The 25892-nt window shown below is 31.7% G+C and overlaps 4 protein-coding genes across 6 annotated transcripts in view; 1 reads left to right on the top strand and 3 right to left on the bottom strand.

Annotated features, from left to right (window-relative positions):
* The first annotated feature begins 8 nt into the window (after positions 1-8).
* On the top strand, positions 9-6612 carry LOC110994973 (ubiquitin-like modifier-activating enzyme 5). Its single transcript, XM_022261911.2, has 9 exons — positions 9-241; positions 482-617; positions 954-1150; positions 1584-1770; positions 2276-2387; positions 3373-3470; positions 3841-3970; positions 4577-4647; positions 6117-6612. The coding sequence occupies exons 1-9, from the start codon at positions 105-107 to the stop codon at positions 6228-6230; spliced, it is 1182 nt and encodes a 393-aa protein (XP_022117603.2). The 5' UTR covers positions 9-104; the 3' UTR covers positions 6231-6612.
* A 466-nt stretch (positions 6613-7078) lies between these two features.
* On the bottom strand, positions 7079-18891 carry LOC110995008 (mutS protein homolog 5-like). The gene is made up of 17 exons (XM_045632535.1): positions 18791-18891; positions 18580-18652; positions 18118-18186; positions 17192-17393; positions 16198-16426; positions 14975-15145; positions 14382-14520; positions 13953-14015; positions 12961-13065; positions 12468-12564; positions 11699-11889; positions 11014-11059; positions 10221-10359; positions 9195-9415; positions 8485-8630; positions 7902-8114; positions 7079-7276 (listed from the first exon to the last, which is right to left on the bottom strand). Exons 1-17 carry the CDS (start codon positions 18889-18891, stop codon positions 7079-7081), a joined length of 2403 nt encoding a protein of 800 aa, XP_045488491.1.
* A 408-nt stretch (positions 18892-19299) lies between these two features.
* On the bottom strand, positions 19300-23342 carry LOC110994991 (caveolin-3-like). The gene is made up of 4 exons (XM_022261942.2): positions 23240-23342; positions 22554-22740; positions 19645-19824; positions 19300-19550 (listed from the first exon to the last, which is right to left on the bottom strand). The coding sequence occupies exons 1-4, from the start codon at positions 23338-23340 to the stop codon at positions 19362-19364; spliced, it is 657 nt and encodes a 218-aa protein (XP_022117634.2). The 5' UTR covers positions 23341-23342; the 3' UTR covers positions 19300-19361.
* Positions 23343-24506: 1164 nt separating this feature from the next.
* Positions 24507-25892, bottom strand: part of LOC111000830 — a 98234-nt gene continuing 96848 nt past the window's right edge. For all 3 annotated transcript variants that reach the window (XM_045632637.1, XM_045632635.1, XM_045632636.1), the window contains one exon: positions 24507-25627. In XM_045632637.1, the coding sequence (XP_045488593.1) occupies positions 25549-25627 (79 nt within the window). In that variant the 3' untranslated portion in view covers positions 24507-25548. The remainder of the gene's footprint in view (positions 25628-25892) is intronic.

The raw sequence follows: 25892 nt of genomic DNA on the forward strand, positions 1-25892 counted from the left end.
ACTTTGACAATTGGCATTCGACGTCACTCGGTATTTAATATTTTCAATTTGAACCAGATCTGAAAAGTAATTTAGTCTAAAGATTTAAATAATACTGTGTAAAAATGGCTAGCATTGAGGATTTACAACGAAAAGTAAGTGAATTGGAAGCTAAATTAGCAGCTGTCCAGGCAAACGCAGGACCTGTGCGTCAGAAAATTGATGTAATGTCTTCAGAAGTTGTGGACTCAAATCCTTACAGGTATTTTTCGATTCTTCATAATATGTAAACTCAAGATTCTTTACAGAGTCAATAATTCATATCAACAACACTTGTATTTTTAAACTAACCTATATAACTATCGTCTTAAATTATTCTTACTACATTATATATCAACAATATGCTAGAAGCAATATAGTGAGAATGTTTACTTAAATTGTATGCCTACTTTTATAAAACTCGTTTTATCTCTTTCCCTTAACATCTTGTTTAATTAAACAGTCGTCTCATGGCACTCAAACGAATGGGCATAGTGGACAACTATGAGAAAATTCGAGAGCTCTCTGTTGCTGTTGTTGGTGTAGGTGGAGTTGGTAGTGTTACAGCAGAGATGCTTACAAGATGTGGCATTGGAAAGGTACTTTTTATTAAATAAAATGCTTGTCCAAAAATAAAATAAAATTATGAAGTAGTGATAAAATAATTTCAACATTTCATTTAGTTGTACAATGTTTGAAATGAAATATTATTAAAAGTTTAAAGAGACTTTGCCTAAATAAATTTATATTTTTATTGGCCGTTAACTATTATTGGCCTATAACTATTTATAAGATGTATCCCTGGCTACATGAACTTGACATTTAAGTTAATTATCCTTGCTAATATTATTATAGATGGCATTGATAGTGGCTGCCAGTTCATTTCTATAACAACTTTCTGTTTAGGTTTTTATTGTTACTACATTATGTTCCAGTTGATACTGTATGACTATGACAAAGTGGAGCTGGCAAACATGAATAGGCTATTCTTCCAACCCCACCAGGCTGGGCTTAGTAAGGTTGATGCAGCTGCGGCAACACTGCAATCTATTAACCCAGATGTTACTATAGAGGCACATAACTATAATATTACTACAATGGATAATTTCCAGAAGTTCTGTGACTCAATCAGGTGATTTGTTTAATAGATGTAATCATAAATCAATACATTACAATTTTTTAAATGAGATATTTTGATAAAATTGTTGACAGACAGTTTCCCATAAATATATATTACAGACATGTAGAAGACCTCAAATGTACATTGACTAAAAAATACATTTAAATAGAAAGTACAACTTCTGTATTTAAACCTCCTGACAACTTTTACGTGGCTTATTACCAAAAATAAAATATTTTCAATAAAAAAAATATTACATTCAATTTCATTGTGCAATAATATAAAACAAATAATATGTATTAAGACTCAATCAGAACCTGATTGACAAAGAGAGAGAGACAGAGAAAAAGAAAAAAAGCAGTGGCTAAGATTAAGATATACATAATTATTAAAAAATAATTTCTCAATTTATGTATCTACCTATAAAAAAATATTATTCTTCTAGCAAAGGCAGTATATCAGGCGGACCAGTAGATCTAGTTTTAAGTTGTGTGGATAACTTTGAGGCTCGTATGGCAATCAATACAGCCTGCAATGAACTTAACCAACGCTGGTTTGAATCTGGAGTCAGTGAAAATGCTGTATCAGGACATATTCAGTTTATTGTGCCAGGCGAGACTGCTTGTTTTGCGGTAAGTTTTTTTTGTTTAATTGATTAAAAATTAAAACATACTGCCTGCACAAATCATGGCAACTGATTTGGTGATGATGACACTTGGCGTGGTGCCTAGTTAACTTCTGTGTCTAGGACTAGTTTCTTCGTAATGATTGATCAAGGACACAAACAAAAATCTATCAGTATTATGTTAGATATATGTACTTTTTGTTTTCACGAGTATGTAAGTGCGTGCTCCTATTTGACCATGCCTTCTGCTGATAGAGGACAAATCTTTGTTTTTAATTTATTTTATCATTCTTGATTACTCAAGATGTCATCTGTGGCGGAGAGTTGAGAGGCCCTTCATTTGAGAACTGGTAGCAAATGTAAAATTGGAAGCATTCAATGTATATTTCTTTTTTGATGTTCATAAGTGTACATTATGTTTGTAATGTATCTACAATAATAAATGATTTTTGAATTTGAATTTGTATGACTTGATATTTATTAAGAATTTTAGAAATAAATATTTTGTACAGTGCGCGCCACCTTTGGTTGTTGCTTCCAAGATCGACGAGAAAACATTGAAAAGGGAAGGAGTGTGTGCAGCAAGTCTTCCTACTACTATGGGCATTGTTGCTGGATTTTTAGGTAAGAAATATGTTAAATGTAAGTACCGTCATAATTAAATATATAAATTGTTGATTATAACTTAAACATAACAAACAATTATACAATATTTAAAAGTTTCTTATCCTGCATAGTTATAATAAAAATAAATAAAAAACATATTTGCAATTCACACATGGTAGAAGTGAAACCTTCAAAAACACAGTTTTTATAATTAATCAAATATAAATTAATCATTTTCCACTATCTAAATGTGTGTGTTCTTTAAAAACAGTATATTTTAATTTATAAGTTTAATATAAATCTTTAATTTGGCAAAAACTAAAACAACGAAAGTTTGAAATTCGATCAAATGAAATGCGGCAGTAAAGAGAGGCTGTATAATGCCTCCTATCTCATTTTCTCCCACGTTAAATCTTATGGATTTATGTTTCTGTCTCTCTCCGTTGCATACGGTTTAAAATCACAATGATTTTGAAGAATTTTCTCTATCTATCTCTTTTTCTCTCACGTCAAATCTTATGAATTCATGTTTCTGTCTCTTTTTACTGTCGCTTTTTCCGTTGCATCCGGTTTGAAATCACAACGATTCTAAAGAAGTTTCGCTTCAATAAAGACAAAATTAAAACACATTTAAAAAGTTTAACGCTGCCAGTATTTTCTTGCTGCATTGCGATACTTATTCGTTAAGCGAGGATACCATCAGCTCATCGCAGTCACCGGTACTATATACCAGACGCCATCTTAAATCTTTAATTAGCTTCTGCGCACGTTAACCCCACGTCCCAAGAATCTACTGCAAAGGGATCAAAATCGAAGATGGAGGAAATACTCTTAGATCTGAGCCGTTTATTATTTAAATAATAAATGTTGAAAATATATCTACTTATTCCTAGTACGAGCGTACTAGATAAATTTTAATTATTAGTGGCGAGTTACCGAATACGGACTGCTCCTACATTTCCACTATAAAACGAAATATAATTTTTTCGAAATTTATTTTCAGTACAAAATACATTAAAATTCTTGCTCGGATTTGGTAATGTCAGTCATTACTTGGGATACAGCGCTTTGACAGATTTCTTTCCTACAATGGGTCTTAAGGTAAAGTTTTATTTATATATGAATTTATTTACCACACTAATCTAGTTACTCAGATTTCACTCTTTTGTCTCTTTCTGTCAAATTGTTGTTACGCTGCGATGAAAAGGGACAGATGTATACTTCAAACTGTATTAGAGTTATTTGTATTTACAACTTTTGAAACTTTATAAGACTATACAATTTACTAATAATAAAAGAAGTGTTAGGCAGTAACTCAAATACAGAGAGATAAAAATGAAATGCCTTAATAAATTATTGTTGGGTTTGCTTATGTACGGTCGGATACTACTTAGTCCATATGTAAGAGGTTTTATTAAAAAAAAAAATGAACTTGCTTTTTACACAGATTAACATATTTTTAATTTTTCAGCCTAACCCTCAATGCGAAGACTCCTATTGTAGATTACGTCAAAAAGAGGTGAACGCACGACCGGCCATTGTGGAGGTCGCGACTGAAGTGACGGAAGATGAAAAACCGATTCATGATGATAATCAGTGGGGTGAGATTTTTATCATATTAAATAAAACTAGCGGACCCAAAAGACGTGCTGCATGATATGCAGCGATTAGGATATTAAACAAAGTATGAAAGTACCGACTGCAGCGCCATCTGGCCTGATTTGTGAATCTAAAAAATGTTTGTTTTAAAAGGAGTTCAGTGACATACACGCGTACAGGAGAATTATATATCTTATATCTTTAAACGAGCAATTCTTGTATATATATCGGAATCGGCTCCAACGATTTTTATGAAATTTAGTATACAGGGGGTTTCGGGGGTGATAAAACGATCTAGCTTGATAGAAAATAACAAAAAGGTGGTGTTTGAGTAGTCCCAATTTAAACTGAAAAATGTATCTTCCTGACATCTATCGGCGAATAATAATACTATTTTTTTTAATTGCTTTAAAAACACAATTTATAGAAAAATAAAAATACCGAGCAAAGCTCGGCCATCCAGGTACTGTATATATATATAGTACCTTATACTGAAAATAAAACATATAACCATATATTGGAAATACAAAAGTATTTGTAAACGTCATAAAAAATTTAGATAATAAATTTTAATTGAAAAAGAATTTGGACATTTTGTGAATTTTCAGGTATCAGCTTGGTCGATGAAAATTCACCGGAAGAGGAGACACCCAACTTGAATCTGGTTGATGGAGTTCAGGTATAATAAAACACATTCATGTTTATCTCTTGATATCGCATTCGAAACTGAATTAATCAGTCGCGTTTCGGCTAACTTATATATTTATTTATTTATTTATTTATTTATTCATACATCATTGCTAGAAAGTAACACAAATAACACAATATATATAAATTACAAGGGATGCAATGGGCGGCCTTATCGCTAACAAGCGATTTCTTCCAGGCAACGCTAGTAAGAAAAGAAAACAAAAAAAATGAAAAAAAAAAATATATATCCAAGGGAATAATCTACAACTATATTTGAGAATTCTCTAGGCAGGATTGCTACTCAGTAGCAATTGCACAATTCTAGAACGACGTACTCTATATGTTTTTCGGTTTTGTATAATCCTTCATGAAAGGGGTATAACTAGTCCGGAAATCGCCTCAAAACGGGTCTCCTGAAAACTGCATTAAAAATGATTTAGGGCCTATTTCACAATGTCCGGATAAGTTCCAAATAAGCTATTTGTTACTTATTTGTAGGATAAACAGTATTTTTGCGTTTCACGACTGTCAGATAGCGCTATTTGTCATGAAATGCCAAGTATCTTATTCGAAAATTTTATCTTTCGAATAATTTATGTGTTGCATAGCTATTTGGCACTTTATCCATACATTGTGAAACAAGCCCTTAGGCTCCTGAAAATTACAATTTTCTAATATGTGATTGACCCTCTCCTGAAACGGTCAGAAATCATATCAGCCTGAAAAGTTCTCTTAGTAGTGGGAAAATCTAGAAACATTGCAGTTGACCCGTCTTAGAACAAAATACGCACCTTTACGATATTGAATTTATATATTAACAAAACCGACAAAAGTTCATATTGGAATATTTGAATTGTAAACATCGAATCGTTTGAAACGCATTACAAAAGTGAAAATAATTATATAATCGTTGAATGGAAATTATTTTCATGAAAGCTGAAAAGTCATTTCCGCAAAGTTTTTATTATTTTCAGCTAGGTTTCATTTCTATAGGCCAAGCCGACTGATTGCTTTTTATTATGCTTGTGGTAAAAGACTATCTTCATTGTTTCACTGCTAGATATATAAGATATATAAGATAAGATCTATATATAATAAAAACTTCAATATATTCTATATTGAAGTTTTTATTAATTATATAGAATTGTTGAACAAATCAAATACAATAAAACATTATATTTCATGTTTTTTGTTTTGTTCACAAAAAAAGAGTGCGACTTTTCATGAACAATTCAGCTTATACCACATTAATGGGTAATTATAGTCCGGTCAATTTAGATATAATATATTCAGCCAAGTGGGAATTTTTGTAACCTCACCCCTATTTTTTAGTCTAATTTGACCGGACTAATAATTAATATTATGTTGACTTAATTTTCTACAATACTAATGAATAGCTTAAAGGCAATGTTCATAAACATTCTCAGTGTTCTATAATAAATTGTATTTTTTACTTAGGTCGCGTACAGTATCCCAGTAGATAATAGTACGCCTGAGTCAAGTACTGGCGGTGCTGTGGCGGCTTCCGAACTGTCCCTTGAAGAACTAATGCAGCAAATGAAGTCTATGTAATGAAAAAACTTAACTATATACTATTTATCTAAGAATATGTGTTTTGAATTGTAACTTTACTGCATTGAGATGCATTTTGAGCAATTTTGATGTCACAAATATTTTTATCTTATGAGAGTAAAACGAAGTACTCAATGTTTTTTATTAAATTTTTTAAAATGTTTATGTTAAAATGCTATTTACGACGATATGTTGTGCGTACAAAAGACAATTTTTTCGGACCGGTCTCGCAATTATGTAATAAAATATAACATATGAGATAATTATTTATTAAGACTATTATAAAACATTCCAATATTATTTATTATTTATATATTTTGAAATTTTATATAATGTTGCTAATCGAAATGTTTAAAGCCATTTTTTAATAAATGTCTTCTAAAATGAGGTCTTTTCTTATCTTCTTTGTGATATGATTTAATTTTGACAGTATTTTCTTGTTCGGTTCTGGTAATTGGTTATTCTGAAATTTAGTTCAGTTTTCATTTTAAAATGATTTAGATTTTTTCTAAATTCTTCTGAAAAATCACTACAAAATATTAACAAACACGCTTAAATATCTGTGGCCATAATAAAAAAATGCAATTTCATTACTTACAGGACCAGCAATTATATTACTAAGAAAAATTGAAGGCACTATTAAAATATGAAACAGTATATTGATAAGTCATACTGTATATATGACCACAGATAAAAATTACCTGTGGTTTGTTCTTTATATACAACCCTGAGGTCGTATGTTCAAACCCAGAATTCATGGGGCGCAGTAAACACTTTGAGTGTTTATTTTCTTTATTATATTTTTTATTTTCCGAAAACTGTATCCCCCCCTAAGGGGTTGATGGTGGTCAAAGGGAATGTGGTTTTAATATAGAAATGTTATTAATTACATTCATGGCCTGGAAGATGTGTTTAGCTCTATCCACTATATTCTCTTCTATTCCACTGGAACATGCCACCTGGTGGGCGAAACTGGACTCGCAAGAGCCTTCAAATTCGCGAAATAAGAAAACCGGTTCGCCATCTTGGATTATGTGCTCGAAACTCTATAGGTGTTTTGAACATTATTATTGGTTTTATGTTGAATGAATTGAAATTTTTTTGCCAAAAGCCAGTGCAGTCAAAACCGTTAACGACATTGTTCAAAGGTCCCGGCTTAATTCTATTGTATTAGGTTCTTAATATGTAACATCATTGGCTTTTACGACTATCGGTTTTTACGACGAAATATGAGAAGTCCTTTCGACGTCGTTATAACAGCCTTTGACTGTAATTTCCTAGTAAACTAATGAAAGTATAACCGGTTCCGAGAAAAAAATGAAGATTGAAGGAAAACTAATTTCTTCGAATTTCATCATTTAGACTGGTCAGTATTATAACTGATCACTAGACAAGGATAAAATGTATCAATGAATTGTATTGTAGATAACACACGAAAATGTTTAAGACTGAGTGTTTTATAAAATATACATATATATGATACAAATAGTGTGGTAGAAGGAAGTTGTGCTCAACATACACCACACCAACTTGATGCTAAGAGGGACCTTAGGGTCGGCGTTGAGCGCTTTTAATCATTTGTAAACGAAGATAATAGATGACATAACGTAATATTTAAAAAAATAACTATAACGCAATCAGTACTTCTAACCAGTGAATTCAATAACTTACCAAGAATTTAACGATCGGTGTTTCGATAATAAACTCCTTTATGTTCAAAAAGTGGGTAGACAAAAACACATGTGGGCATTCCACAGATCTAAATAATAGCGTGTTAAGACACGCCGCCAGGAGAGCCAAGCCGTCGGTTTCCGAAGTGCCTTTACCAAACTCATCGACCAGTATCAAAGAATTCGTTGAAGATTCTTGTATGGCTAATGACATCTATGAAAAATTTTACCCTTTGTAGAAAGGCTATATATGTACTGGCTTCGCATATGTTGACATCAAATATTTTAGAAAAGAGTGTGTGTACTTATGTACACAGGTTAGAAGTTATACATCTTTGGCGTATGGAAAACAAATAACCAAAATGCAGTAGTGATTAACGATAAATATTAAAATTAATCAAAAAGATTCATACTTCTCCACACGAAAGTAACCTTTGCCTACCAAAGGCAACTAACTACAATCATCATTATAATTTATTTAACGTTCAAAAGTGGCATTTTATTTTTGAAATAAATGATTTAAGTTTATAATATTGGGTTTATATAGACGACCAGGGAAATTTCGAGACTATATAAGCATGAACCTGTTTGAGATCGATGAGAAAGGCCGACATGTGCGCTGCAATGCATTCGGTTGATTGTATTCGGGTGAAAATGTTTGACACTATACCAATTGTGGCGCATTCTGCTGGCACAAAGCTGCCTATATGTGCCAGATAAACTATCAGACCTAAAATTGTTTTACAGTGTTTATGTACTGATTCATAATATTTAGTTTATTCTCAAAGCAGACTGCCATAACTCCGTTTAGTTAATATTGTGTTAGTTTGGGGCTGTTCCAGTATAATGTAAGCACGGAGAAAATTACAAACAGTTTAATAACTACGTTATAGATTTTACTGAATTTTCTTTATATGAATGGAAATATAGTTGTGATATGTGTGTCAGTCTTTCATAACTTGAATCACTGTAAACTTCATAAACTAAATGTGAATCATAAATGCTCGTATACTGATAACCCCAAAAATATTTATTGGTAAATAATGTCAAGCATAATTACTGAAATTGGGTAATTATTTCAATAGGGTTTAATAATGTGGAGGAAGGAAATCTGCTTCCCCAAGCTTGTGAGGAGATCTTTGACCACTGGCTGACATGAAGGTCCAAATAGCTGTATGACGAAGATTATATCATTTACCTTCTCATTATCTGTGAAGAAAATTCCTTTCCTAATAGACGAAATAATATATAATCAATCTTTATATATTACTGTTTATAAATTGTATGGGCTTACCAATTTGTTTCATATAAACAGACTTGCCACTCGAATTTGGTGCCGTTAATATCTTAACATATCCTGCCGTGCGACTACTCTCGGCATCATTGGGAACGAAACTCTCGCAAGTGGTTAAGTATAAGGGATGCTTTCCCTGTTTTACTTGTATTATTTTATCCATAGTTAACTCTGGACGTACGAAGTTAAGCTCTTTACACACTTTGGATATAGCTATAAGGCTGTGGAGGTGTTATTTATTAACTAGCTGTTCCAAGTCCTTAATGAACTAGACCATTATTTAATTGCAGAGTTCTTAAAGTAAGAAAATGAAGTTTTTTTTTGTTAAATTTATTTAACTTTTATTCTAATAATTCATATTGCCGATCTGTTTTTAATATATAAATACGTTTATAACAATATATTATAAAATGGCTGGCTAATACTTAGGCCATTGGAACTATAGAGTGACCATGTGTGGGCTATCAGTGGGCATGGTCATATGCCGTCGGGGGCAATTTAATTTCACATTTATTAATAGATGTGATTGATGAATAAAGATATGTAATAGCCGTATAGCATATTTATTAAAAACAGATCGGCAATATGAATTATTAGATTTAAACGTGATTACAATAAAACAAGCCATAAACTTATTAACATAATTAATAAGTTCAAAATTATGCATCCTAATAATACGACATAAGTGTAATAATAAAAAAATACAATAAAATAATAAATGAGTGTCATAAAAATTATTTAAAAACATAATATACATAATAATTCATAATACATTTTTGCAATTCTTTCGCCATTAACGCAACAGCATCTCTCAAAATGGATTTTGGTTTCCCGTTTTTGCATCACTAAGATATACAAATATTTTTCGATTCGAACCAGGCAATTTGATATTAACGTGATATCAATTAAACAAAATAACTTTTCAATTTAATAAAAGAGCTGTGATAGGATAGGAAGGCTAACTTTAGCATTATTTATTTAAAATCGTAATTAAATATGTAAAACTAAGTTTATGTAAGTACAAACCAATCCAATTCTGCGCAATTCTCGATAAGCGCGGACAACGAATTCAAATTCTCCAATAAGATTGACGTGAAACGCATCATTATACGTGTCTCATGAGCAACTATATCTGGGTACGTATCGCCTATTAGTAGGTCCAGTTCTATAATAGTACAAATAAACCGATGAAATGTTTTTTTACGCAAAAAAACACGAAATTATCGCGTCATTTATATAATTCGACGGCTCATAGACTTAGGGCCTGTTTACAATGTCCGGATGAGTTCCAAATAAGCTATTTATTACTTATTGGTAGGATAAACAGTATTTTTGCTTCTCACGACTGTCAGATAGCGCTATTCGTCATGAAACGCGAAGTATCTTATTCGGAACTTTTGTCTTCCGAATAATTTATGTGTTGCATTTGGTATTTTATCCATACATTGTGAAACAGACCCTTAGTGTCATTTAAAAATATGTAACGATACTAAAGTTTAACTTATACTAAGAATACGTTTTTTAAGTATTGCTTTTTATTGAGCTTTTTCTTAAGCTTTCCTTTTATTAATAAGCGATAGACAAAATATATATGTAATGAGAGATTCAGATTACTGAAGTTTCTTTTTTATTGTATAAACAAGTTGGTGATCAGACTTCTGAAGCATGCTTCGCTTATATATTATATGGCAATTTCTTCGTGTAATATTGCGCACGTAGAATTCACTACGTAAACATTGTTCTACCAAGAAATATATGTAATTAGATTAATTTTTGTATGTTCTATAGATATATATTTTTAAACAAAATTTTTACTTACCATCGCAGCCTTTGCTTTTGTAATGAATATAATCGTTATTTTGAAACTGTAAAATATACTATTAGTAAGGGCACATACATATGTTTATTTTAATTATTGAAGCACTATCGTATTTTACTTAGCAAAATTTTTGGTTGGTTGATTCAGGTTTGATTCCAGGCGAAATAATTTCGGTTTACATTAATCAACAAAGTAAAATAAATCAGTGGCGCTACAACCTCTTTAGGTCTTGGCCTCAGATTTCTGAATCTGTTTCATGATCATTTTTAAATGTAATAGGCAAGTAGGTGATCAGCCTCCATTGCCTGACACACGTCGTCCACTTTTTGGGTCTAAGACATGTCGGTTTCCTCACGATGTTTTCTTTCACCGTTCGAGCTGGGGGTCGAACCTACGACCTCAGGTATGAGAGTCGCACGCTAAGCTACTAGGCTCATATTAATGAACAACTTAACTAAAAAATTAATGTCGTAATTTAAACATTTTTATAAATCAAAAACGATGTAAATTTATAGCAGACAAGTTTTGATATTAAGTATTTCATTAATTAAATCCGTGAGTAATTAAAAAAATATCTCAGAAATCGGTAAATCGGCTGAAGTCACCTGATCTTAAGTGACACATTTTCACTGTTTTAGCCCAATATTTTCATAAATTAATAGTATTCAAGTCGTATTGCTTATACCATGAACTTCATATCTGGCAGCTGCTTCTGGTCCGCAGTGAGATGATCAGACCAGGCCTTGACTCCCAGAAGATATCCCAAATGTGGCATATACAACATCGTACACTCTTCAACGAAGGATGGAAGACGCTCCATCTCTACTTTAGCAGTCTCCGACATGAGGTTGTGGAGACTGGCCATTGTTTGCTTTTCTTAAGAAATTATAGAAAATATGTTCCAAATGGAATTGTTCTTAGTTATAAATTGAATATTTATTTTAAATCCGTCAGTAATTAAAAAAATATATTATTATTATATTCGCTTCAATTATAAATAGAATATTGTATTGCGACGGAATTCGAAACTTTCAAAATATGTAGTACCAACGAAATCAGCCGTGTTTAAAATCCCTAAGCATTAGAAAAAAAATCAGTGGTGCCATAACCTTTTTAGGTCTCAGCCTCAGATTTCTATATCTGTTTAATCATCGTGTGTCAATTTAATAGGAGTTTTTTTTATAGAACAGGGGGCAAACGGGTAGGAGGCTCACTTGATGTTTAGTGATACCGCCCATGGACACTCAATGCCAGAGGGCTCGCGAGTGCGTTGCTGGCCTTTTAAGAATTGGTAGTGTAGGTGATGAGCGAAAGTTAATCAACAGAAATAAAGTCCATTTGTGGACAACTGGGTGGTGTAGTAAGAAGCAAACTTAAATTAGAAATATGACTAAACCTATAGGAAAATTAAATATTTAATGTATAAATTATCACATTGGAATATTTTGCCTTACTCATATCTAAGTCCGCATCCACTCCAGCCTTTACAGTGAACTTTCCTTCGGATTTCGAGAGATCGAAATCTATTATTCTATTCATATATAACGCCATCTATTAATTGACAGTAAAATTTTATATCTGTACAATTTTACAAATTGAATCTAGCGTGGTTTCGAACCTCGGGCTTTGCAAATTTTCCTACTACCTACTGGCCTACTTAATAACGTTAATGGATTTTCTTTCCATTAACGTAATTAAGTAGGCTCGTGGAAAGCACGAAAAAACTGTTTTTTTCGTAATGACTGAAAATAATTATGGATAAAACAGATGTAGAAATAAGTTTTAGACTGCAGGAATGGGTTTGTATCTTGTAAAAGTAATAAAAAGATCAACTTCTAAATACTGATTGATAACTTAAATTTTTTATTGTGACGATATAGAAGCTACCTTCACTCTTATAATAATATCTCATAAATCGAAATGAACAAAAAATAATACATTTATTACCTCGTACAACTTGTTTGTATCACAAGTGGCTATATTTTCCAAATATTCACTTGAGCGAGCAATTGGTTCACACAATTCACTTATCAGTACCGCGTTGTATAGCGTCTAAAAATATTTGTTTATAGTTTATATATAGAAAAAAAACGAAACGATATTTTCTTGTTCCTATCTCAAGTACATTTAGAGACTTAAAGTCAAAGTCAAAAATAAATTATTCATATAGGTAACATAATATACACTTATGAACGTCAAAAAAAGGGAAATACAATAAATGAATCTTATTTTACATTTACTGCCAGTTCTCAAATCAAGGGCGTAGAACGGAAGAGAAGAACTGGCAATAAACTCTCCGCCACTCTTTTTAATCGCCAAGTTTCTTTTACACAATGTTAAGGAGCTGCAACCATTACACCATGTTCAATATGACATCTTGAATAATAAAGAACAATAAAATAAATTAAAAACAAAGATTTGTCCTCCATCAGGAGGAGGCATGGTGAAATAGGAGCACGCACTTCCTCTTGAAAACAACACGCAAATACCACACATGTTGCCTAAACTTTAAAATAATTTCTTAACATTTCTTTAAAAATTGTAGTTAGTTTTAACAAGTCATTATGAAATAATAAGCATAATTTTTTATATTATTTATATTATCCTTTTCTACTCTATTAAGTACCTAATGTGTTGCTGCATGATCATATTCACTATGCCTACTACTGATAGACGAGAAACCTGTTCTTTATTTTATATATTTTTTCTGTTTATATTGTTAATTACTTAAAGATGTTATGTCGAACATAGTGTGATGGTTGCTGTCTTACAAATATTTTGTAAAACAGAAAAACATGGCGATTAAAAACAGTGGCGGATAGACTGCCATATTGTTCTAGTCCTTTTTACGCCCTTGATTTGAGAACTGTCATTGAAATTCATAAGAGTTCATTGTGTTTTCTAAATGAATTTGAAACTGAATGAAAAATCACACTTACATTATAGAGACTCTTCCAATGGTAAGCTTTAGCAGAAAGAGCTTTAATTTTTGTTAAAATACCCTAAAACAAATATATATATATACTACAATATCAGTTTATGTATATACTATATCAGCGTCATGTTCATATTAAAGGTTATTTCAAAACTGACGGCCTGAAAGATATTCAAGCCTAGTTGCAACATTTAATAAAATGGCTGGCCAATGCTTTGGCTGCGACAACCCTACCAAACTTTATTTATTGTTTTATGTTAGTTTAACAGTCAACATAAAGCTTTTTTATCTAATGACCTAACCCTTCTGAAAAAGACTTTTTTGCTGAAGTTTTGCTAAACCGAAAGTAGTTAAGTTCAAGTCAACAATGAAGAAAAAAATTCACCAGAGAATTCATCTTATGACATGCGTTTTAAATATTTGATTAACATACATTGACATTCTTGATATATCTAAGCGAAGAACAGATGTTCCTTAGAGCAGGGTCACTTTGTGGTCTCATAAAGAAGGCGACGACTTCTTGTCTTTGCTTCAGTACCACTAAGTCTTTACTTGGATGACGAAAGAGTAGCCTATAAGTTTAAATATCCATTATCTATAAAGACATCTCATGGCTTATGAAATACGTGAAAATAAGTAAATTCGTTTTAAATTTTTATGATGTGCAAATAAAAAGGTAAGCCGGCTCGAAGGACCAAAATGTATATGTTACATAAATTTTACATCATTTTCACTCTGTAATAACTATTCCTTTGAAACAACTAATATATAACATTAATTACAAAATTATACTAAATGTATTCAATATGGTGCTATTACGATTCTTGCAAAATTAGTAAAGAGATTGTCTGCTTCGGGCCGTAATAAAATTAAAAACTATGATAGTAGCTAAGCGAAAACGAACCTTAAACGACATATTAGTGCATTTCTTTGTAAATAACGTTATTAGCAGTTACTTTAATCTGGTAAATATTAGTTTTATTATTGCCTTCTACAGTTTTAGAGAAATATAAAATAAATTATTACCTCATACGTCGGTGGCCGACTTTCGAGGAACATTTGCTGAATAGTTGAAATAGGCTTAGTCCTTCCTTATTGCTTCCTTGGACTCCCTTTTTAAAGTTACTCGGATGAGATATGGTACTAAATATTTGCAGACCCCGATATGTATCTTCGTCCATTGTTACTATGTCGTTACTATAAAATTTAGTCTTACTATATTAATTTATTACTCGTTCGAAAACACTTTGAGAGAAAGAGATGAATTATTTAAAACAGGGTAAGGTAAGTGTTACGATATATATATGTTATTCAATAAAAGAGACCATTTAGACTCGTAGGTAATATATGTAGTCTTGTTAACAAAAAACTTGTTAACATTCAAGCAAAAATTTTGTTTGAACTTTACATTACATTTAAGCTTATGTACGACGTATACCGAACCGTCCTGGATGACATCAAATATATTTCATTAAATAATAGACTTATATTACGTTAAGGAAAATTCTGAGTTAAGTGTATTTGTGTTCAATAAGATATTTTGCGTGTTCTAAAGTTAGGACGGAAATTATTAATGTAAGGTTTTAGTGTAAGTGTTGGCTTTGATGTCCATGCATTTTCCAATTACATGATAATTTGGTAAGCATATGTTCAAGTATGATTTGTTATCAAAAGCTATCCTTTCTTATATAAAAGGGCCCGTTTGAGTGTAACGTAAGTAGATTTCCTGTAATTTACCTCACCCCCTTCCTCTCGTCAGCAAAAGTAAGCAAAGCTTTTAAAAATAATATTACGTATTCGTTTTTTGTAGGAATCTTTGAAAATGCATTTCGTTTTCAAGCTTAGGCAATATGCATAGTGTAATATGTGTAAAAAAGTAAATAATTACTGTTGACGCAATCACGAAAATCAAAGACCCCTTACGTAATACTTGAACGACCCCTAACTTGGGGCAAACAAATAATATACCTGATGTTAAGTAATACCACCGCCCATAGCAACTCACATTGGAAAAGGATTCGCTAGAGCGATGCCGGCCTTTTTAGAATAGGTACGTTCTTTTCTTGAAGGACCCTTATTGATTTTATGAATTGATGCAGAAATACATCGGTGGGAAACTTAAAAACTGCTTTAAAAAATCTCATGACATGGTGATACGGGTCGAATTTCGTATTCTGCCTCGACGTCCGATGATAAAACTCGGCATGTCATTCATTTATAGAGTTACCAAGTAACAAGGTGATACTTACAGTGAAATCCTTTTTAAGCCCAGAAATTGTGGTTTTGTGTGTAAATCCATACACAAATTTGACCAATTAAGATCTACATAACGTAATAAAGCGCCTAGGGCATGCACGCTTTGGTTTTGGGAGAAATCAATCACAGTACGTAGAAATGTCAATCTCTCTTCGTCGGTACAATTTTGTGGCTCATTAGGAAGAGATAGAGAGAAAATACGACGCTTGCAGGCTTCAAAGTCTATTAAAAAACGTTAATGTTATCAATAGATCTGTATCAGCCGTTTTAATGTTTTGTAATTGTCTGTTTGTTAACCATAGACGATTAATTAAATTTTAATATTTTTGGAGTGAAAATTTCTTTATTATATATTATATATATTATTCAAGTTTTCACTTCTGCCGACACTCTCGAAGGGCAACCAGTCGTTTTTTATTTTAAATATATTGCTGGTCAAATTTCTCCCAATGGAGTTTAGTATACTTCTATGTCTATGATATGAATATGATAATATTATGTGCTCGAATAATATAAAAAAAGATAATTTATTAGTTGGTTATTTACAATTAATTAGATTTTTAGTTACCTTAAATAATGCAAAAAGAGCAATGTTGGTTTTCAGCGTGCCACTCTCATACCTGAGGTTGTAGGTTCGATCCCCGGCTGTGTACTAAAAAAGATTCTTTCTCGGTGCGCATTAAACGTGTGCTCGAACAGTGAAGGGAAACATCGTGAGGAAACCGACATGTCTTAAGACCCAAAAAGTCGACGGCGTGTGTCAGGCACTGGAGGCTGATCACCTACTTGCCTATTAGATTTATAAATAATCATGAAACGGATTCAGAAATCTGAGGCCAAGACCTAAAGAGTTATTAGAGCTAAACTAGCGTTTAACTTAATTAACCGTCTGTCAAGATTAAAATGATTATTTATTTAATTACCTACCTAAATACATATATGTATGTATGTATAATTAAAAAATATAGTAATACATAATTTTCTTACTGTAATCTTTGGATGCGACAAAAATGAGTTTACATTTGCCGTCCGTTTCATTTTCGTCGAATACAATCTTTTTCACGATGCTAATAAAAGTATTCTGACTTTTACTATCGAGTATTATCTTAGCAGGATCCACTTGTCTAAATAACGATAGGAATATTTGATGTTCTGGTGGGCGATCGAGAATTTCTTCCAGAACCTCAAGCTGACACACAAATACATTAAATTAAAAAAAATTTCTGCATTCAAGTCAAGTCGGATTCATAAACTATAAAGCAGGTTATGATAAGACTACTAGACCATACAAAGGACTGACATACAAGACCATACAAGAATGTTTTTAGTTACGTTGTTTGTAAAATAATGCAGTTCCATTGCACAGTATTAACTAAAGTACATATATCTCTTTTCAATACAGCGTAAACGCAACTTGATAGAAAGAGACGAAAGAGTAATTTCGTTTCCTTCTAGTTGTGCAATTAGATTGACTTATTGACTGAAATCAAAATATGTATACATAAGATTAAGTTAGGCAGTTGATTGAGTTATGTTTAAGACAAACATTTATAAGTTACTAGCGGATCCCGCAGAAGTTGTCCTGTACAAGCGTATAACATACAAAAAAATCTAATAATGTAAATTATTATGTTACAACACACAAATATTCATTAAAATACTGTCCAACCGTTGAGGAGTTTAATTACGAAGACATACACTGAAGATATACATACATACCAGCTGTTTATTTATTATATATAGATAAATAACCCTGCTCTATCTGCCGGGCTGATATGTTAATCTAAACTATCCAGGATGCCACCGTAGCGCACACAAAAAATCATTCAAATCGGTCCAGCCGTTGGAGAGGAGTTCAGTGACACACTTCCAGTAGAATTATATATATAAAGATAAATGCCTGAATAAATTACCTCTCCTGTTTGTAGAGTGTAGGACGCAGCTCCCAGCTTCCCTGATCTGCAGCACACGGCAAGTAGACGCTACATAAATATTTGTAGGTAAAGTACAAGTATTCTAGTGGTGAATGTATAACCCTATTAATTAGGTTTTATAAACCTAGATTCTAGGCATTTATATAATCATATAAACAATCTTCGATCAACATGAAACAATGCGTGTCGCATTAAGGTCAATTGGCCGGAATAACGAATAAAATGAGCCATTTATATTGGAATTATATATACATATCTATGTATTTCTATTTATATCTAACTAAATAAATAACCAAAACGAAAAATCCAAAATGAAATATATTGTGTAATTTTTACACAATATATTTCATTTTGGATTTTTAAAGTGAAGAAATTTGTATGTAATACTTTGTGTATCTGATTTACGAATATTTATTAGTTAAATTTTTATGTTTACTGTACCTCTTCAACCTCTGACTCTTCTGTCTCTTGATTTTCACACGAATTTCTATTCGTAGATAATAAATCGTTGTTTCTGCATGAAGAAAACAAATAAACTCACATTAAAGCTGTTAATTATATAATTAAATGAACATTGATATTATATAATTTAAAAAAATAATATACATGTGTATGTAATTAAAAAAATTAACTCGAAAAATATCTATAATACCTTCGGCATGTTGAAATTATAAAATGACTTGGACGCGAATTTTGTGCGGCACCAGAATTGTAATCCGAAGCTGTGGCCTGAGCTGATGTAGACGCGTCCATATTAAATAGAAATAAGTTTTTAATTTGGAAATCTTTCAAGTTAAAATCTTTTACGATAAAATAGTTAATTAGATCTACGCGTTATTCGTTCACAAATCAGAATGTTTGAAATTTTCCCGCCTTTTTTTACTGTAACGACATGACACATAAAATTTCTTAATTGTCTATGACAGAAACTTGATCATAAAAGTGAAATAGACAACAAAGTACATTTTATAAATTGTCATCTGTATATTGAAATTAAGATAGAGATAGATATATGCATAATTTATTCATACATTTTTTTAACTGCGTAGGTACTTAATGTAAAAATTGCATAAAGGAGAATATAATATGATCGTTATCTCTCTTGAATGACAAATTAATAAAAAATGGAAAAATTTTGTTAATTACGTTTATTTCTTAAAGCTTTTTACAGTGTTTAAAATATGTTGTAATTCGTAAAATAATGGAAATTGGATTAGGTCCATTTATATTATAAGTAGATCCTTTTCTGCAGGCGCGTCTTTTTTCAAATTAACTCTGATATGTTTACACAGATGGCCGATAGATTCCATGGTTGGAGTGACAGTTGCGGCCAAAAGTGATTGGCAAAGAGACCTTATTGAGAAGCAATACACTCTCAAGCATCGCAAACCTGGCGTCGCACACCATATTTGCTAAAAATATAAAGTTTATTTAATGCAAAACAGATGAAAACATACATTAAATCATTATTTTCATTCAAAACCCCCAAACACTTAAAAAATTTACCTCAAAAGCAAGGCATGCAAATCCGCATCCTAGTACCAGGGCGCAAGGAGGCGCAAGGAGTATAGACAACACAGTGTAGCAGCATCGCCGCGATTGTTTGAAGCAAAACCTGCTAACGCGCCACGCGCTTTCAGGACTCCTACCGCCTTCTGGTTCCCCGATTACATCATCCCATAATAACTGCAAAATAATAATGTATTTTATACGACGCTGGTGTTTCAACGACGTATCGAATACGCGCCGTTCAATGAATGGACTTGCGTCGTCAGATCTCGTGTTATTGGAAAATCAACAACTAACTCGAACTATTGATAATTTTTTTTGATGTGAAACATCTATAGCCGCACGTGAAAACCGATTTCTGGCGTGGCGACGCATGCCGTGGCGACGCGTCGCCACGCTAAATGATATACAGTCTAAATGCAGTAGTAAATTTCACATTAAAAATATTTAATGAAAATAATGTTTATTCAACAAATAGTCATCGTTATCTGGAAAAAAAATCGTAATATTTTATTTTATCATTATGACATATTTAGTTCCTATCACAATCTGTTCTTTTCTGCATATTACTTTTACAAAATAATGTCGATGTTTCACATCTGCCAGGCGTCCCGTGACAGCTCTAATTTTTTTAATTATAATAAAAGTTTATTATACTTAGTTTTCTTACTTTTTAATTACTTCCTTTCAGATTATTACATTCATAATCTATCATTAAAATTGAAGCTAAGGGAATATGTTAGACAAAATTACTTTTAAATAAATTTCTTATTGGGTATTATTTTATTAAGGGTTTGTTTCATTGTATGTTCTCAAGAACATGTTTATGTATAATGTTTATTAAGAGACCCATTTCATCTCTAGAAAAATTTACACCCCTTTCACGTTTACTTTCTAAAAAAGACATGTTTTATTTACTTACACAGTGAACGCATATAAAATTTATTTATATTTTATGTTCTCACAAAAGACAAGAAATTAGAAAACTGAAAACAAACACCTGTAACTGTTTGACACTTGACTTAAACGTTCCATAATCACGCAAAGAGCATTATCATAGATATTTACAATTTTCTGCTATAAAAATGTAAAGATGACATTATATAATAACCAAAAAGATTGTATAGCCGATATTAATAAAGATATTATTGTAAAATACTGTTTTTCTACTTAAATTTTCTTAAAAGGTTTTTATTTCTAATGATATATGTATTTTTATTCCAAAATAGTCCGTGGATGAAAATATCACAAAGCGACGTTGCCGGATTGACTTCCAACTAAAGCCCCGGGTAACTAAGTAACAGGTGTATGAGCATTTTTTTGTGAAACACAAAAGTATAATTAACAAAAGGTTTAATCTCCTTGGTATTTTATTTGATGCGTAACTACTTGGCACTTTAATCAGACATTGTGAAACAGTACAGACCCTTAATATTTCATTGGTTACTTTTAAGTATAGCATTTACGTTAAAAATATAATTGTAGTTAATTCTAATATACCTAATAACTACTCTTAAAATTTAATAATTAAAATATTATTTAAAGGAGTCTCATTAGGCAAGGTTCCGAAGATACTGGCAGCGTTCCCCCTTTGAATGGCTAGACTAATTCTATATCCGAGTTAGCTGCCAGCTCTTCGTTCTCCTGTGATGTCGACTAACCTTTTTGATATTTCCCTAAAAAGCCTTATAGCGCTAGGACCCATGGACCAAGGGTCTCGACACCGAACGGGACAAAATCATATTCAGACGTAATTTGCAAAAACAAATATTGCCTCTTTATCATTAATGGATAAGATAGATAGGTATTTCTTTTTTAAATACTTAAAGCAAAGACGTAATTTAAACTAAAGTACTAGAAGCGAAGAAGTTCTCAGAAGGTTACATTTTACAACTGACCTTTCAAGAATAAGCGCTTTTAGCTGAAGCATTAAAAATATTTGACCGTTGAAGTAATTTAGCGTTCAAACACCCTTTCAAGCGAGCAGCGCGTGAGGTCACGCGATGGTCTGCTGTTTTATTCTTCGTGTTAAATCACGCTTTCTTTGTTATAAATTTCATAATTATTTTAGGCAGTACGATCGATATGTATACAGTTTTTCAGGTTTGATATAGAAATGTTTTTCTATTTAACTACGAGTTATGTCACCTTGTTGTTCGTTTAATGTTATTGTAGCTATTGCGAATGTAAATTAACTTCCGTCATGTGTTTTACATTTATGCTTTTGTTTTAATCATGGCTCACGAAGCCATTTCACTGCAAAACATTATAAAAGCCATTACGAAAATTCCAAACCATGAAAATGTAATATAAACGTATAAATACATAAATAAATAACAGTATAGATTTAGTCATAGGGTTGCCTAGAAGGTATCGCTTGATAGAAAGAAGATCGTCCGTTGACTACGTATTATGTCTCTTTAATTAACGTAAGTTACATTATGAACAATAAAGTCAAAATAAATTAATATAATAATTTATATTAGGCGAAAAATTATTAATGGGGCATATTATTATAGCTACAATTTTTTACTCAAACTCAAAATATCTTTTTTCATATAGGTAAATAAGAACAGAACTATTTATTATTTGTATTCCAATTGAGCCTGTGTTTAATTTCAATTCGCTCGAACAGCTGTTGTGGCAAAGATAAGTTACGAAGTTTTCTTGCTTAAGGCTTGAACAGTGTTCAAATCGGTCAACTAGGGCTAGTTTAAATTAAATTGTTGGAAGAACTGTCGCTCATATGCATTTGAAAAAAATATATATTGTGGTTTGAAGCCTACTGTATCGATTGATAAAATCTAAAAAGATAAAAGCTATCTATACCAATTTCCCAAAAAAAAAACTTAAACGTGTGCCTTGTTGAAAGCTATTCAATCTGAGGCCAAAGCCGCCATAATTACCTGAACATGTTGATTTAAATTATTCGGATCCCGATCCTCGAGCAACTCCTCAACTGTAACGTTCTGCGTCTTTGTGCTCTCCATAACTTGGACCCTAATGGGGCTGTCCCCACGAAGGGCGGGTGGGGAACCCGGTTCCGGTATGTCGGGCAACAGCTTGATTGACTTATATTTTGATTTATTAGAGCTAAAAATATTTTAATATTGCTTTCATGTTGTAATAAATACTAAGGTAAATAAATACTAAAAGTATTATGTAGGTATTATTTATTATAAAACTGAGAAATCTATATCGTTGTAAACACAATTAACAGCTATAAAAACAAATAAAGTAACAGAAACCCGTACTTTTAAAACCTGTAAGTCAACTAGTTAACCTACACTGTAAATAAAGAGTAACAATATTTTACAATATGACTTTAATCAAAAATCAAAATCGCTATCAGCTTACGACGCTTATTTCATGTTTTGTTAACAAAGAGACAAGAAAGTGATAACTTTCAGTGATTTAATAATGCGATAATTTATAAAACAGATCCCATTATATATAAAAACTAAGATTACATTAAATTTTAATTAAAAGCTTATTTGCTTAAGCAAAATTGTAGTCCATTATATAAAAGACTTTTATGTTTCGTATATAGTTAATAAATGCGTAAAATCTAAAGTATTTACTTTTTACGTACGTGTTATATCCACGAGTTGACCTCACTACTAAAGCTTGAAAGTTTTTCCAACCCTTTAAATGAAGTATAGTATACCAGTGAAAGATATAACATCGGTTCATAGTACGTATACGTTGGTAACACTGAAAATGTTTAGAACTGGCCAGTTAGAAACATTTCTAACAAAACTTTTTTGAATTTCAATTTTAGAACTCTTTGGTAACCAAATGTATAGAATTCATTTGTCATTTGTTTTTGTGAATTGGCGGCAAACCTAAAACTCGAAATAAACCTAAAGTTAGAAAATTTTCGGTCAATGATTTTATTATGACATTATTGTGAGCTTATTCAACAACAATGCTGCAATTCTTAATGAAGCCTCATCTTGTGCCTCTATTTATAATTGTTGTTGAAAGAATTCTGTTTGTACTAATTGAAAGTTAATGCCCGTCACAGACATCTTTTTAATCTAGTGTGCTCTAACTACTTTGTTTAGTGAACGTTAGTTAAGTACTTGTCATGTCTTGTCAATAGAGAATTCATAAAAAATATATTTATTTTAGGTACACAGCGTTCTTACCCAGAAATAAAGAACCCTTACTTTCAGATATAATAGAAAATACATCAGCGTTACATAGGCGTCAACACCACGATAGCACGTACAAAATCTCGTTTGTTAAGTCAAGCCGGCAGATGGCGCTTCTATCGATACTCTCATACTTTGTTTAATATACTAATCGCTTGAAATATCAGGCGGACAACGTCAGGGTCGCATGTCTAAATTATTACTCGTATAAGAACATTATTTTCTACGTTTTATTACTTTATAATATAAATTTGCGTAGCTTTTACTGATGTTAGAACTTTATGAACACGACGCATGCTCCATCACTGTATTAATCTGGACTTGAGTAGTAAACTTATTATGGTAATATTTTATGGCAAACAAATTTCAAAATCCCCAAAATATGATGTTAAGTTTTTAATTGTATAGCTTGTAACAAATCATTTTTTAAATGCCCAGTTATTGCAATTCACATGTTCCTGTTTTTGTCACGTATTATTTCAAAACGCGGTTCGTTGTAATATTTCTCTTACTTAGATTGCTGTTTTCATAGCTATAGCTAACACACGCTGTCGAATCTTGGGTAAGTCTTCATTGCAAGTGTATATTGCGAAGACAGAAAAATAATACACAGAGAATGTAAGTGCGTGCTCCTATTTAAATCTATTACTGCTAGAGGACAAATTTTTGTTTGGTATATAGGATTGGTAAAGAAATACAATCTTGTAAATATCATATAATTTTGGATAGATTTACTATTTACACATAAAACTTAATATATTGGGCTTAAATCTATGTATTGTTAAATATTCGGTATGTGGTAATTACAGTCTTAAATCATATGGTATTATTGATTATTGCACCTATTATTACATGTAAAGGCAATAAAATTAGTCTTAAACAATACAATTATACAAAATATATAAAACGTAACAAAGTATTACAGAAATTACAAGAATTACAAAGACCGTAGCATTACATACCAACACAGTAGTCAATTTCTTTTATTACATTTAAAACGTGTAAACGGGACTTAATAAAAACGTAAAGAATAAATATATTTTTGTATTGTAATATCGATTGTCGTAATGAAGTTGTCGCATGACTATTCAATAGCATTTCTAAACAATCCACTGCACGAATGGGTAAATTTTACCCAATGTTATTGTTTTTAGCTAATATCGCGTCCACACGTCATCAAACTCATAGTCTCTTTCGCACGAGAGTTTGAAGTTTTAGAGTTTCTTACGAGACGTGAGGTTCTAGTCTCATTTCTGTATTAAGTATACATGTGGAATTGCTGATACATATTACATAATGCCACATTTTGCCACGTTTAAACTCACAGACAGACCCAGACAAATAGAGAAGTACTGCCCGTAAAAAAATTCAGACTTTCAATGTGTCTCGAATCTCTAGAATCTTATATGGAACCAATATACATATAAATATGGAAAGTTTAGCACCATAACATATATGTTAAAGCTATTATACATTGGAAGACAGCTATTTGTTACAAAACTACTTTACTATTTGAAGTATTTATTGCATAGTGACTAACTATACTTATACGTAACTCGAAACTTGAGAAATAACAAGTGTGCGAATTTGAAAAACGATCGATCAATCACAATGTCTCTCCTATAGGACGACGCGAAGAATTGATTGACATTCTGAGCACGTAAATTTAGTCTTAATTTTTTATAATAGGTTCAAAATAAGAACCTCAATAAAAGAAAAAATAAATCAGCACGCATGTAAGTTTTTAGCGAATTGCAACAAAGTTCCTTGCGGGTCTGGAAGGCCGCAGTATGGGCACGATAGGATCCTCTTCTTTCGGTTCACTGTAAGGCATTTGAAGGGTTAATATGTTTCGTGACAGTTAAGTATGTTAGAGTGTAAGCACTTTATTGAATTATAGGTTTATCTGAGGAATGAACTCAATCATACATTGTATAGTACTTTCCTTCATAATTATAATAATTTATTTGCAACAATGTGGTGGTACAATCTATACTTCGCATATTCTGCCACACATATTATTGTCGTGAAAATTAAAATTTTACATAGAAGTTACATATTAGTCATATCATTATAGGAAATTCTAAG

Source organism: Pieris rapae, chromosome 20, assembly GCF_905147795.1.
Source record: "Pieris rapae chromosome 20, ilPieRapa1.1, whole genome shotgun sequence".
Taxonomy (NCBI): domain Eukaryota; kingdom Metazoa; phylum Arthropoda; class Insecta; order Lepidoptera; family Pieridae; genus Pieris; species Pieris rapae.